Source organism: Nannobrachium achirus (genome assembly GCF_963921795.1).
Source record: "Nannobrachium achirus genome assembly, chromosome: 11".
Classification (NCBI taxonomy): Eukaryota; Metazoa; Chordata; class Actinopteri; order Myctophiformes; family Myctophidae; genus Nannobrachium; species Nannobrachium achirus.
This window is the reverse complement of record NC_137820.1, coordinates 58,624,156-58,640,283: the sequence shown is the minus strand read 5'-3', so window position 1 is coordinate 58,640,283 and position 16,128 is coordinate 58,624,156. Positions and strand designations below refer to the sequence as shown.

Genomic DNA, 16,128 nt, shown 5'->3' with positions numbered 1-16,128 from the left:
CCACTGGTCTAGGAGCTTGAAGCAGTGAGGTGGAACAAGCAGAGAAGGGGAATCTTCCTCTCACGTGTTATTTGGTGGTCCCCCCCCCCCCTGAACATCAGTTGTCTTAACTCCATTACATGGTAAATCCACATTATGCATGATAGTCATCTGTATAAAACTGAGGCATGGAAAACATTGGATTTCAATGGGATTCCATTGTACATATATTATCACTTTTCTGAAATGAATGCCTAATGATGTTCATTTGCTCACCTTTTTATTGACCACTGCATTACTGAGTATCATGATTGAGCATAAAGGGGGGGTTTCACTGTTTAGCTTATCTTATTTTAACTGTTTAGAAGACCATTTTTTGTGTGCATCTCTTTCAACCTCATTCACATAATGTTCATCCATTCATTCATCATTTTAATTTGTTTTAGTTTTTTCATGTTAGGTTCGTTTTCCGTCATCAATTTGAAGTATTATATTATTATATTTTGTCAACGCCTGTCTAAATGTGCTTTATGAATAAAAGTTAGTTTATTACCAATGTAAACATATTGTTGTGTATTCAGAAATCATAACCCTGTGTGACATTTAAATGTGCCTTTGTACATGTGGCCTTGATAAACACCAGATCGTGTGAGTTCACCCTAAAAAACACTGTTATATAAAACCCCATGAGTCATACCATACATACTTATGGGTTGTGGTGCCACAAAAACACAGTTACTGGGCGGAACAAGTTAAGAGGGGTGGGCAGGGGGTGGGGAGATAAACCGTACACTCTACAAACAATGTAAAAATCAGTTAACTCTTAGCATTCAGTTTACTTTTGCTAGAATTCTACTTCTAGTACTCTTGGCCCATAACAACTGACAGAACCTCATTTGGAGAGGCATATTTCAACTCTATTTGGCTTGGTTTGATTTCCCAGACATTATGGTAAGTTACTTAACATGTCAAGGTTAGACATATCTATTCCGTAGAATTTGCTGATCCATTATTTGTCAAAGTCCACACCACGAACGGTGTCATCTGGACCCTTTCGACATGCAGCCGGGCCCCCTCTAGACTAGAACACAGTTACGTAAGTTTATGGTGGGACCCCAAGGTCTTGAAGGGTCACATGCAAAGAGCGGAGGAAAGTGCAGTTTACATTTCACAATAAAATATTTCGTTTATGTATATAAAAGTGACAAGGTATAAAATTAATTTCATGATGATGATGATGATAATAATAATAATTGATAGGCGTGTATACATTGTACATATATTTTAATAGACAAATCTATTGCAGTAGCTCATGACTATACACTTTCATTGGCTTAAATAGCTTTTTACATGAATGTTAAAATAAAAATAAGACATGTTCAACATGACAAGATATCATCATACATGCATTGAAATGTGTACAAAGCGTAGGCTATTACATAAGAGTCTGTTTGTAAAGTGTATGTAAAGATGGCAACAGACCATGCAAACTTGACAACTCAAAGTACACTAATACGAAAAATCAATGTTCACTTATTTCAATGTCCCTGTAATATATGTTTTTATAGAAAAACATTTAATTGAGCAGATGTAATGGTACAATATGCAATAATTGTAGAACGTATTCATTCATTGTCTGGAATACCAAAAATGTACTAACAATAATTTGTTATTATTGCATGCATGGTCTGTATGATAGTTCTGTTGTTAGCTATAAACCGTCACAAATCCACAAACAAAAACAAAAAAACAATTAAAACATAGGTTAACATAAGTTGCCTGTACAAAATATAAATAGAAGCTTTATTAAAAACATGGGATTCCGACCAAAATTTACATTGACGCGGATGGACCACCATATACTGGTGCATCATGATATGCCTTGTTTGTTCAGTGTTCAACTCGTTAGCTTTTTCTCTTCCTTACAATCCCTCTAGTCAGGTGATATTTTAAAAAGTCCTGGAATAAATTCCTTACCAAAACATTTCTTCACCAATGTGTTTGTAAAGGTGTCTAGTAACACATCTCACAAAGACTGAAATTCAGTTTCCCTAGGATAATCTGTTGCAGCTGATGAAAGTTGGAGTCCCATTAAATTAACTATACAGGATAAAACACACCAAAATAAATATGCTTTAAGTAGCATGTGAGGGGTCCAAACTATGGGTTTTTAATGATTCTGAATCCATTGCCAGCATTTGTTTTGCACGGAAAACATTCCTTGGGGTCAAGGCGGCTCCCACAAAACTTTGAAAAGAGATGATTCATCACTAAACCATAGTTGTATGGGGGCTGTTTTTAGCCCAAGGAATGTTTTTTTGTGCAAAACAAATGCTTGCAATGGAATCAGAATCATTAAAACCCCTAGTTTGACCCCTCACATGCTACTTAAAGCATATTTATTTTGGTGTGTTTTATCCTAGTTAATTTAATGGGACTCCAACTTTTATCAGCAGTAACAGATTATCCTAGGGAAACTGAATTTCAGTCTTTGCCAGATGGGTTACTAGACACCTTTACAAACACATTGGTGAAGAAATGTTTTGGTAAGGAATTTATTCCAGGATTTGACACTATTTCTGAAGATGACTACTCACAAATCCGTCAACTCAAGAGAGAGGTGGCACCAGGCACGATAGGCACTGATCTGAAGTAATCTAAAACATTATCCAATTCTATCCTAAAACTTTTTTATTTAGAACTGATTCCAAATCAATGTCAATATGAGGACTTCTGCCTTCTTTCTTAATCTGCTCCCTACACTCTCTCTCTCTCTCTCTCTCTCTCTCTCTCTCTCTCTGTTTCTCTCTCTGCCTCTCTCTCCATATACTGTATCTCTCTGTCTCTGTCTCTCCTTTACTGTACATCCATAGGTCTTCTTCCTTTGGCCCAGCTCTGTCATCCTCCCTGCCAGCTATCATTGGTCCAGCTCACTGCTGTCTGCACTGCGGGGTCGGTAGTGACGCTGGCAGAACTCTCGGATCCGTACACATGCCTCCACCATCATCTCCTCTGGCACCGTTACCACAATGCGGAAGTAGTTTGGATACTCAAAAGCCTGGCAGAAAGAAAACGATTGTTAGTGATTATAACATAGACCAGGGGTCTTCAACAGGGGGTCCGGGTCGGGACCCCTTCTATCGCACAAATATTTGTGCGATAGAAACCTTTTTTTCTCCTTTTTTATTTTAACCACTTGAACTCTAAGCGGCCATATTCTGAGAACTATAGCCAAACATAGCACATCTACAAGCTCACAACGCCTCGCGCTGCGAGGCGCTGTGAGCTTGTAGATCGGCTATTTTCGTTGTAGAGGGGAAAAAAATCAGACTATGTACAGAGTGAAAGATCAAGTTTTTTAAGTATTAACGGTTCATGGGGGACTGCCCCATAGGTCGAACTCCCGTTGGGTCGAACAGCGTCGGCAGGTTAGATAATCACCAGCGAGCGTCGGCGGGTTAGATAATCACCCGTGTCACGGTTACTGAGGTTAGGTTTAGGGTTAGGGTTGGTTAGAGTTAGGCATAGTTTTACTGAGGTTAGGATTAGGGTTTGGGTTAGAGTTTGGTGGTCGATCCAAAGGGTGTTCGACCTAATGACATGTTACCCGGTTCAAGTGGTTAAATATCTGAAAACACAAATTGACATGAATCCAAAATACACTGATGATTGTGCTTGTCAAAAGATGAAACTATATGGAATCTATGATAAGGTTGTGGGGGTCCTTGCTTCATCTCTCTCTCAACTAAGGGCTGAAAACATTGAAGACCCCTGACATAGACATGCAGAAAGATACAGAGGATGGATGGATGGATGGATGGATGGAGGATGAATAGGTATATGAAAGGGTGGATAGGTGGTTGGATTGGCACCCTACCGAAGCTGGCAGACAAAAGACAGACTGCTCCGTCACCAGGCGCTCTGTGAAGTCCACGTCGTTGTTAAATTCTGGAAAGTGACTCATATCAATCCCAACCTGGAAGTTAACACACACACACACACACACACACACACACACATGCGCATGCACAGGCACACGCACACGCCACACACACAATAAGTTATGTGCTGTGTGAAGCACTTGTAAATGTGTTCGTTTTTTCTTTTTCTTTTGTGCCATTAAGTGAGCATGTTGTTTTTATGTACTGACCATGAGGTACATAGCTCCAGAAGGCATCACTGGAGTAAGGCCGGGTACGGTGGACAGTTCGTTGAAACAGATCTCTGAGTTGGACTGAGGAAGAAGATAATCAAAATGAACGAAGCTTTGTAATCGTTTCTGTACACAGACTTATACGTGCCTTTTACTTGTCCTACTGACCTTGAGAAAGCTGATGGTGTTATTGTAGAAGCTGCGGGGCGTGTTGTTTAAGATGCCATCTATCGCCCCTTGGACAATGGTGCAGGCGCCTAGAATTCGCTGGCTCAGTTTCACTAGACCTTGTCGGATCTGGAAAGGAGAAACAGCGATATATAAAAACACATTACAAGAGATTGTTTGGGTGGCAGTGTTTTGTGGGAGCCATGCAGGGTCCCCTGGGCATTTGTAGGTTCCTGGTTCAAGCTGGCATCATGTCCTTGAACAAGACACTGAACCCCTAATTGCCCACTATCAGTTGGCTAGTTTAATGTATGTGGAAATATACTTGGCCAATCAAACTTTCCATTACCCCTTGAAATCTATAATGAATTGTGCATAATGTATTATTTATGTATTTATAGATTATTTTAATATAATCGTGTTTTATTTAGAGATGACAGTGAAGAGTAACAGGACGGGTGAACCTGTGAGTCATGATTGTGTCTTGACTGATGCCATGTCCCTGTTTGTATAGACGGAATAAAGTGGTCCAAGTACAGGTGCAACTCAGGTCTGTTTCATTAAGACGACTAGAGGCTTTTAGTGGTTAAAGGCAGAGAAGGACATACCTCAGAGCCAAACACTCCATTCCTGTCATGAATGAGAATCCATCCCATCCTCCAGCCTGGGACTAGCCAGCGTTTAGCCAGTCCGCCACAGGAAAGGATGGGCACGTCAGTGCTAAGTGACGCCATGGAATGAGAACTGCAGCCTGGGAAAACCTGTCAAGTAGGAGACAAGGTACAGGAACCCGTGTTAATTTAACAACCGAAGAACCAGAGAAAGCAAAGCACATGAGGACAGAACCGAAGAAACAAATCGACGCTGTCGGGCTGAAACCTTGTATCTCCAAGTTTCAAATGTGTATGTTCTTTCGCAAAGTAAAGCCCTGCTTCGTCATACAAGGCTGTTGCACAAAAGTAGTGAAAACAGCAGATCTACAAGCACACAACGCCTCGCGATGCGAGGCGTTGTGTGCTTGTAGATCGGCTGTTTTCACTAGTTTAAATCATTTTTAAAATGATAAATACAAAACGAACGGTTTTCGGACATACAAGGTTTCCACCCGACAACGACGAATTGTGTGATTTATAATCACTATGCACAGTTGTGATAATCAGGCTACTCTTGTGGCATGAGGTGATCTAAAGCCGTGTCTAAACACTTTCATATTGGTTTATTCTTTTTATACCTGTTACCTGTTACTTCCTTACTTTCTATACAATAATATTGTAATACAATGCAATGCAGCTGCATTATTTATTTAACTCCATATATTATCTAAAATAAAATGAAAATGTAGCGATTCAATCGCTAAATCTATGACTTGGCTTGGTAAAGTACATCTATGAAAACAAAAGAAGAGAGCGGACAGTGGAAATTCTCTGGAAAAGTGGAGAGTTGCTGCCTTTACAGTAAGCTGGCTTCAATTAAGTCTGGATCCGCCCCACCTCCTATTGGCTGATTTGAATGACATTGCAAAAAAAAAAGGGGGAGGAAAAAAAGAAAAGACAAATCTCATGACAAACAGAACAATTTTTGGTGGTCAATGCTCACGTGACCCGATGTGAGTTCCTCCCCTAAACCAGAGGGCCTTCTAGGGGGAAATATTATGGGGGATGCTAAACTTTTTCTCTTTCTGTGTCTCAACTGGGTCTTGATGCAACCCAGCAGTGGTGTAAAGTAACTAAGTACATGTACTGTACTTAAGTACACTTTTGAGGTATTAGTACTTTACTTGAGTATTTCCAATTCCCAATACTTTTACCTCTACTCCTCTACATCTTGGATTCAAATATTGTACTTTTACTCCACTATATTTGTTTGAAAACTTTATTTATTAGTTACTTTGCAGGTGTAAATTATAATATTATAAAATGCACATTAACCCACTTTAGTCCTATATTATACCGTGGCTATTTGAAAATAGCCGATCTACAAGCTCACAACGCGTCGCGATGCGACGCATTATGAGCTTGTAGATCTGCTATTTTCAAACATTTAGTACTTTTACTTTTGGTACTTTAGGTACATTTTTATGCAAATACTTTCATACTTTTACTCAAGTACATTATGAATTCTGGACATTTACTTGTAACGGAGTACATCTACAGTGCAGTATTGATACCTTTACTTAAGTACAAAATGTGAGTACTTTTTCCACCTCTGCAACCCAGAGCCATCCTGGCCCCTCGATCCCCCTGTACCCCGCCTCCCCACAGACGGCCCCCTTTCCCGGCCCGCCTCTCTGTAGCGGCAGACGGTCACATTTGCGTTAATTGCAAACACATGCACTAAAAAAAGTGCTTAGTCATTCTGGTGTACTTGTGTGTTTTATGGGCAAAGATTGAGGGGGGAGAATGCAGACCAAACCCCTACTGTGCACTCACCAACCCCAAATCTGGACTTTTCCACTAACCCCTTGCTCTCACAAATGAAAATAAATGTACAGTAAAACTATTCAACAATAATGTTATGGATTTTATTGCTGACATTCCTAATTATTCTTTGCTTTTGTTTTACCCGTTAAGCTATTTCACCTACCTCTTACCACCTGCCTTTACTTCAACCCTTAAACATAGTGGTAGCTGAAGTCTAAAGTCTGTGTGTGTGTGTCTAGGTCTTTACAAATAGCATTACGTGTATGTGTTTGAACAGTTTCATAACGTGTGCATGATACGCGATTCTCATCCTACGTCGCCCACTGCATGTCCTGGTTGACCCCCCACACCAACCATGCCATGTCCTCAGGGGCGTCACAAGGGAGGGGGGAGTGGGACTGAGTTACTAGGGCCCAATTAATGGGCCTTAATTATTCTATACTTTAGCTATTGAAAAATAGAAAATTGAAAATGTGTGCTAATCTCTCTCTGAATATATGTATTTTTAAGTGAACATTTGTAACTCAGATTTTGCTTCTGGGAGGTCCCTGGTCCCTAAATATTTTGCGATGGGTTCCGTGGCCAAATACATATAATTTTGGGGGTCCTTCACGTGAAAAGGGTTTGAGCACCACTGACATAGAAACATAGATGTTTCAGGTCCTTCACGTGAAAAGGTTTGAGCACCATTGACATAGAAACACCTAGAAGGATTTGAAATATTCAAAGACTTGCACAAAATGTTCACGATTTTTCAAAAATAGCAGATCTACAAGCTCGCAGCGCGGCACTCGGTGCCGCGCTGTGAGCTTGTATATCTGCTATTTTTCAATAGTTAAAGCACTAAAAGCCCGCAGTGAATCTTTGTACCCATCAGGGCCCAGAATTTGGTGCGACACCCCTGCATGTCCCAACCCAACCCTTTCCCATATCCTAGTCTCAGCATTGCCCCTAATCCTCCCTGTGCTGACGAGCTGAGCCAGGGAAAACGCCACCAAACCAAGCCCAACCTCCCCTGCCAGTTTGGGGAAAAGAATGTGCCTCGCTGGTATTACGTGGAGGTTATTGTAGACACAGCCGAGCCAACCTGCCAACCTGTAGCTATAGGGATGGGACGGTATGAAAATGTCATGATGTCACGAATGACGATTATTTTGACCAAATAATTGCGGTTTACAAGATTATCGCGATAAGAAAGAACAAATATCCCCAACATCCATTATTCTGGGGCGGAATATTTGCCAAAAAATAGTCATTCTGGTGTACTTTTGTGTGTACAAGCTTGTAGATCTGCTATTTTTTTGGCAAAGAGATTTGGTAGGTTTTATCACGATAAACGATAATAACGATTATCGTCCCATCCCTGCGTGTAACATAATGTGATTCCCTCCAGCCTCTTCCACTGTACAGATGCATCTACTGTGTGTGTGTGTGTGTTTATGCATGTGTGCGTGCTTGTATTGTACTTACCATATCACCGTAGATCTCATCTGCCAGAATTGGAACGCAGTGCCGGGAGGCCACTGGGAAAAGCAAAGATCACAATAACCACACAGTAAATAACTGAAGTGTTAAAAACTGTAACAGAGTGCAAAATGTTTACAATAACTACGGGTAAATCTTTCAGTATGAGATAATGCAGATTAAATACTGACCTCTGATTATTTTCAGCAGGTGTTCCTTGCTGAAGACAGAGCCACAGGGGTTGGAGGGGTTGGTGATGATCACACAGGATGTCCTCTCGTCAATCAAGCTCTCCATTTGCTGAAGGTCAATCTCCCAACTCTTCTCTGGCTGCAAAAAAACAGGGAGAGTGTAAAGCTTTTATGATTCGAGAACAAAGTGTCACCCAACATGTCGGGAAGAATATGGCATATTTTCAACTGAATAAGGTGTTGTGCCACATGCTTACCCTTTATTGAATATAAAAATATGAAACTTTACTTCCTCAAGATCAAATCATTATGTGCTTAGTAAATGGTCAATCAGGTTTGTAGACGCTGCAGGGGCCCAAAGAATAAAACAGAAAAGACTAGAAAAGTGAGCCCCAGGCCAAGTTGCCATCTGCAGAAGTGATAGAGGTTTTGGAGGTGTGCATTCATGATATACAGTATGTATTTTTCCAGTTTTTGGAGCTGTGTGCAGCTCCCTATACGTGGCTGTGTGGGTCTGTCTGTGTGTCTGTCTGTGTGTCTGTGTGTGTGTATGTAGCCTGACTTCGGCGCGTAACTAGTGCCGCACCATTTACGCCACTCGCGCAATATATACATCAAAATGTGCGGCTCGGCCGGGAATGGTGTTCTATTACCTTTCGTTCCGATCCGCCTTACCATGCCGACGTAATCGGCAAAAAACGACGCTTAATTGTCCCCATTGACTTATAATGGGACAATGCAATTAATCACTTTCAAGTATTTTTCTCTCGTAAACCATAGGAGCTACAGTTTCAAACCTCGGAGAGGAGATTCATAATGATTTTAAGAATGAATCGAAAAATAATTACATCACTCGGCCTCATGGTGGCGCTATAACGGCCCACTTTACGTTTTGCCCCGTAACTCTTGAACCGTGGATCGGAAAATTAAAATTCTTTTTTCCCTGGATTCATTGGGTCAAGACGCATCTCCCCATATAGGCCACGCCCATTTGCGCCAGGATAGATTTTCCGCCATCTTGAATTTTCTCCAAAACACACCTTTTGCTCCTTTTCCTACATATTTTCTTCAAATGTCACAAAAATCGGTACACATGATCTACACACACACACACACACACACACACACACACACACACACACACACACACACACAGCTCCACTTCACACGGGTGTGATTTTTTAAATACAAGTTTATTTGTGCTTAATCTGTTAAGGAGACGTTTCTCCAGCAAACAGTGACATTTGTAGCATCTGAGGTGGTGCCCTTTATGGGTGGAAGTTAAAGGGGCTACACCATAAAAAGAAAAATCAATTTCTTCTTGTTTTTTATTCTTCCCAGTGTCTTTTCCCACCCAAAAAAACCACACAATGTATTAACTCTAAAGCTGGGTTCAAACCTGAAGCTATTTCTCCTCATCTAGTCGCTTCTATCGCTTCACTTTGGTCGCGCAGGTCTGCGTTGGTAAAAAATCATGTCCCGTTGGAATCAAGGCAAAACACCCGGAAAAAAGGGAGTCCCAACACCAAACACCAAAAACATGCCTGTGTCTCCGGAGAACATCAACGCTGATTGGCTGTCAGGACGCGATGGGTGGAGTGGGGGTGAAGCGAAGGTTGGATTTTTCCAAGTGGAGCGAAGAATCGAAGATACGAAGTAACCGTTCGCGCGGCCCCTTTCGGAACAGTCGCGCGTCGTCTCGTCTCATCTTCCTTAGTTGCTTCTGCTTCCTCAAAGGGACGAGAGGCAGGCCATATTCTAACGAGACTATCAAATGTGTCGAAAGAATGAACCGTCGAACAGATGCTATGTCGCAATATCGACACGCTCCCATTTCGCATTCCTTCCTGAGGGAAGTTGCGTCATGACTCAAGGCATCCATGGGAAAACTATTTTAATTGTGCGACCTACATGTTCAAGAGTTATACAGTATATGACCATGAGGCCAATTTGAAAGATTTAGTTGGTGGAAGGTGGATTTGGATTGTGGCGGTTCTTCTTTGGTTTACTGGGAATATGCATGCAAGTCCAGCGACGTTCCAAGATTTAGCTGTGCACAAACAGGCAAAAACATAATCTCCTGCCTCCGGCCATTTTGGCCTAATAAGTACAGGTAATAACAACTCACCAGCAGGTCATAGAGTTTGACCTTGATGCCCAGGGACACGGCGAGGGTCTTGTATAAGGAGAAGCCTGGGCAGGGAACCAGGATGTTGTCCCCAGGGTTACACAGGACACTGATGGCCAGATCAATGGCCTGACTGCACCCACTGGTCAGAATCACATCCTAGACAGGGAGAGAAGGGGTTAAGAGACAGGACCCGAGAAAGAGGAGGAAACATTTCCTTGTTGTTTTCTACATAAAACATGCACAATAATAAAGTCTGTGTTTTTTATGTTGTAAGTGTAACCGAGTGTGTGTTACGTATATTCCAAAGTGAGATGGGCCTTTTAGAAGGTTTGATGCAAAAATAAGATCGAATTGATTAATTCATCTATTCGTTCATCCATTAAAGAACTAATCAAATTAGTTGGTGAGATTTGGACTAAAGTTTTGATAGTGTGTGTGTGTGTGTGTGTGTGTGTGTGTGTGTGTGTGTGCGTGTGCGTGTGTGTGTGTGTGTACGTGCGTGCGTGCATGCGTGTGTGTGTGTGGGGGGGGGGGGGGGGGGGGGGGGTGTACCTCTGCCTCCAGAGGGGCCTCAGGGCAGCTGTAGAAGTTTGCCACTGCCTCTCTGCTTTTCTGATAACCTGGGAAATGAGACATTATTAATTCCAAAAGCTTAATAAATCTAATATGGGCATTAGAGAGAATTGATTGACGGAGAGGAAGAGGGACAAAGAGGCAGGTGGGGGTGAGAGAGAAAACAAGAGAGCAGGGGATACTTTTACATGGGTTATGTAACACTTCAGAAGGTGTCTAGACCAGTGTTTCTCAAATGGAGGTACGTGTACCCCTAGGGGTACTGAGAGGCACTACAGGGTGACTTGAGAGAAAATGGAAAGTGGAAACATTTATTTTACTGTTATGTTTAATGATAAAACATTGACATATGTATGTGAACGTACTGCCCTGTAAAGCTTTAAAACAAATCAAGTATTTGACGATTTTTGACAAGCACAGCTGTTACTGAATAGAAAACAATAGGCTACTTAATTTTTGATGTCGGTATTTTCTCATCAAAATGTTGTTGTCGATTAAAGGGGGTACTTGAGGGGGTACTTGGATTCAGCAATCAGGAAAAGGGGTTACTGAAGCCCAAAAAGTTTGAGAACCACTGGTCTAGACTATGTGTGCCTTCAAACAGTAACAACCAACACCAACCTCACACAACATCTCTGATGCGTGTATCTGGTATGCGTGTATCTGGTATGTGTATCTCGTATGAGTGTATCTGGTGTGTGTATCTGGTATGTGTGTATCTGGTATTGTGTAGTGTTATGTGTGCCTCTAAACAGTAACAACCGACACCAAACTCACACAACATCTCTATGCGTGTACTGTATCTGCACTGCTAGAATCAGAGGTAAAGTAGCCTGTCAGCCCAGAGTTGTTGTGAAATATTTGAGGTTAGACCTGCACCCCAGGATCTGTACTGAAATACACTGATGAATTATAGTAGCTGCATAATGCCTGATTTGTACATTGATGTGCACTGTATTGCAAACCAAGCTCACAATGCATCATCGCGCTGCAACGTGATGTGATTTTGGTGCGTAACAATAGCATGCAACTAAGCGTAAATCACTCTTTCGCATGCATGTAGATATGCTTGTGATGCCATGTGTTGCTTTGTCAAGAGACAACAGGGTCAACTTATCTCATAACTCATCTCATCTGTTATAGATAAGAGTTGCAAATCAGTACAAATTGAACTGGGACAACCAGTACTACATACAACATATATAAACCACTACTGAAAATGAAATATCTTCTGTGTGTGTTCCGTCCAGGCCTGGATTTTTTTCATTTTAGGGGCAAGGCCACTTGGCCTTTGGTGTCTTCAGTTTTTTGAGGGCACAAAGGCCAAATGCCAGGGCAGGAAGGCCATCAAATAAAACAAGATTTTAGTCCATTGAAAGAATTTGTTGAATTTAAGGGTTAGGGATGATAACCTAATCTGCAGTGAAATAGATAAATGATGGTATTTACAATCTGATCCATGCTCAGCCCTGCACTAATCAAAGTCACCGGATTGGTTTAAAGATGGGGACTCGGGGGAGTTTAGATTTCAGAATCTCAACAAAAGACACCGGTGTCTACTGTCAGACTGTCTACATATTGACCAGAAAGAGACAGAGGAGAAAGTGGTACAGTCAGCTGGGGCATTAAGGTCACTGTGGCCTCAGGTCATGCCATTGGTTTGAGGGGCACAAGGCCAAACTGAGGGGCAACGGCGGCCATGGCCTTCATGGCCTCCCTGAAATTCCTGCCCTGGTTCCGTCTCTCTTTCTTTCATTCTCTCTGTGCAGATCAAACCTCCGATATATTAAAACAACAGTTTTGCTACTAGGACTCACCGACAGAAGGAGCATATCCATTGTATTTGTGGGAGTCGATGGCGTCTTTCATGGCTTGGAGCACAGTGTCATCAGTGGGCAGGTTTCCAAACACAGTAGGGTCCCCTGCGGAGCAGATGCAACAGTAGGCCAGGGTATGTAATAATACATAGAGTAAGATGTCAGCAGTGCAACAAGCTGAAAAGCCAACCCTGCTATAAGACGATGTAGGGGTTAATGTTGTACAGATTAGCATTGGAAGAATGTTTCTTAGGCATCTTGACAAATGATCACTTAGGAGTACACAGAAGAGATTCTAAAAGGAGTGTAGGGTATTGAGTTCTATTCCGTCCATGCTTTTTTTTCTATTGTATATTTGATGTTTGTACAAAAGAAGCTGCTACTCATTATTATACCACTTTATTGCCTAAATGCTTCATTTGAAAATCAAATAGACAATAAAATATTTTGAAAAATATTTAAAAATACTTCAAATAACCGATTTAAACCATGTTATGGGCTTGTAGATCAACTATTTGAAATATTCAAAAATGTTTTCAAAATAGTATATATATATATATATATATATATATAACATAACCAATAATAACTGTTATAGATATTCTCTAATGCTCACCTATGGAAAGTGCAATCATGGGTTTATCTGGGTTCGGGGTGAGCTTCATCCCATCAACAATGGCTCTGATGGGGTTCAGAGTATTGTTAGCCATCTCTGAAGGTTTGATGTCCCATGTCTGCCTGCGGCTCTTGGCTTTGGCTGGGTGCGCGCTGCTGCCATTCACACGGACGTGGTGAATACCGTTCCCATTCACCCCGTTCCCATTCACACTTTTCCCATTGACTCCAGTCACGTTCAGGCTTTTGGTGTTGACTGCATTATTTCCATGGACTCCATTACCCTTTATCTGAACCAGGTAAGGCTTGCTGGACATCTTGCAACTGATTCTGCTGGTGGGGGGGAAAGTATGAGTTGATAAAATGATGATAAAGCCTTGAACATCATTTCTCCCCAAAAGTATAATTACATAGCCTATACTCAAAGACTAATCCCACATGCTTGCAGCTGTTCTGTATAGAACTGAGGACGCCTTGTGGAATTTCATTTAGGGTCAATAAAGCATCCAGGCTATAACCAAATTATAACCAATGTTCTTTGTTGATCGAGGAAAAACCATCATTAGGCCTACTTTATCATTACTTTTATTTTAGTAACATTCATTAGGTTACTTTAATTAATTAACTCAGCATTTAGGCTATAATAACACCATGCAGCATACATAGTATGATATGGCCACATTGTTAAACCCACAGGACCACTTGTGTTTTACATCTGATCTCACACAAACTATCATAGATTCATGCTGTCCTGCAAAACCGAAGCACTGGCCATGGAGCCAATACAAGATCGAATTGCTCAAAACTATTTCTAAAACACAGATTACAGAAAAACATAGAAAACTAAATTAACCAAACAACAGCAGAACATTGCAGGACCTCAATATTCAATCAATCAATCAATCAATCAATCAATAAATCAATGCAATAAAATAACTATAGTTCCCCTTTAGGCATCAGATTTAAAATGAGTGTAACTGCAACTATGTCAGCACTAAGTCATGCTAATTATTCTACGACATCCACATTCTTTCAAATCCTCAGTGATCCAAATTATAATTGTCCTAAAGTAGCAGTAGCAATATATAAAAGGACTGCAACAAACTTCTGTATGATCAAATGTATTGTAAATACCTTTAAAACAAAAATCCAATCTTTTTTGGTAAGAAATAGATAGCAGATATTCAGGTAAAACACGACACTGGATTGTAAATGAACAGGAATGGCTTAATGAGCGGGATTTATAACAGGCTCCCCAAAAATGGGTGTTGAACCAGGCCTATATTTCCATTGGTGGAAACCGAGGGCTGTGCCATAACACCCCCGTTACATCACTCCCAAAAACCTGGACGCATGGCTTTGGTTTTGGCATCCCTTCCCGACAGAATGTTCGACCTGCACTTAAATGTAAATAAACAGTATGCGGCTGCCTCGGGAACTTTGGGATCCCCGGTGTCTTCGTGCGTAATGCGCCGGCCAAAATGAAGGACGCACGTTGCGCATCCTTCCTAAAAGTTACTTATTCATAACTGCTGTGACGTACACAGTTTACTTACATGTCAAAACATATTAGTTCCTGTTTTTAGTGTCCTAGGCTGCTATGATCAACAGACAGATAAAATGCTTGCCAAAATAAATAATCACGAGAGCGTAACAGTAGCCTATGCTGCCCTGGTGGCCCTGCTGAAAACCCGCATTTAGGTCTATTGATCTTCAAGAGGACTATCTCATGTGTCCAAAGACAAAATGACAAATCAAACGTTAATTCTCCACAATTGAATATACAGTTATTCTTTGTTTTTCTCGCCAATGGTTGCATACACCATGGCTGCGCATGGACACGCTAGCCACATGGAAAATACCCTGGTTGTTTTATAGCTTAATGGAGTGGTTCTCAAACTTTATATGTCAAGGACCCCCAAATTGACACTTATTAGCCTGCGGACCCCCATTTGAAAAGATATAGCAGGGACCCCCATAAGAGAAGATCTTTAGGGCTCTTGCAATGATTCCCAACCATTTTAATTTCAAGGACCCCCAGTTTGACATGCATTTTAGGCATTTCTATCTCTGAAACCCCACTCTATGTTCTAAAATGTTAATTTAACTCATTGAGTGTAGGCTACAAATAGAATGGGTCCATTTGGTTCCATTTGTACACTCTCTGAATTACCCAATTAAGGGTCCATTTGGTTCCTAACTATCATTTAGCTGGGGACCCTCTGGAACTCCCTCAAGGACCCCTGGGGGTCCCCGGACCGCACTTTGAGAACCAATGGCCTAATGGATCATTTGCATGATGTACATGCATTTCTCATTTGTATCGAAGGGCATATGTTTAGGCCTATTTGTTTATCTGCAAGAGTTCATTGACCCCAATATGAATTTGCAAATTGTTGATTCCTTATCAAATTTGACCTGCATATAGCCATTACTGTTCACATCAGCATTGAAGTAAAACAGATTTGCAGGCATCACTATAGGCTACTGTAGTAAGACATTCAAGCTAACAGTGGGTTAAGAAATGTATAAAATATGTATACAACAATGACACATAATTATGGGACAGAATATTGGCCACAATGTGTTGACTCCCACACATACATTTTCTTAAAAT

General features: G+C 41.2%; 1 protein-coding gene across 2 annotated transcripts; it reads right to left on the bottom strand.

The window, feature by feature from the left end:
* Window positions 1–1,246: 1,246 nt before the first annotated feature.
* tat (tyrosine aminotransferase) lies at window positions 1,247–14,790 on the bottom strand. 2 transcript variants are annotated; one of them, XM_080737405.1, is made up of 12 exons: window positions 14,646–14,790; window positions 13,513–13,844; window positions 12,897–13,001; window positions 11,059–11,126; window positions 10,504–10,662; window positions 8,376–8,514; window positions 8,191–8,243; window positions 4,909–5,061; window positions 4,301–4,429; window positions 4,130–4,213; window positions 3,857–3,955; window positions 1,247–3,037 (listed from the first exon to the last, which is right to left on the bottom strand). In XM_080737405.1, exons 2-12 carry the CDS (start codon window positions 13,826–13,828, stop codon window positions 2,897–2,899), a joined length of 1,446 nt encoding a protein of 481 aa, XP_080593531.1. In that variant the 5' UTR covers window positions 13,829–13,844; window positions 14,646–14,790; the 3' UTR covers window positions 1,247–2,896. The 2 variants fall into 2 exon arrangements, with proteins under 2 accessions (XP_080593531.1, XP_080593532.1); XM_080737406.1 differs by having other exon boundaries at window positions 13,513–13,841; window positions 14,646–14,778.
* Window positions 14,791–16,128: the final 1,338 nt, after the last annotated feature.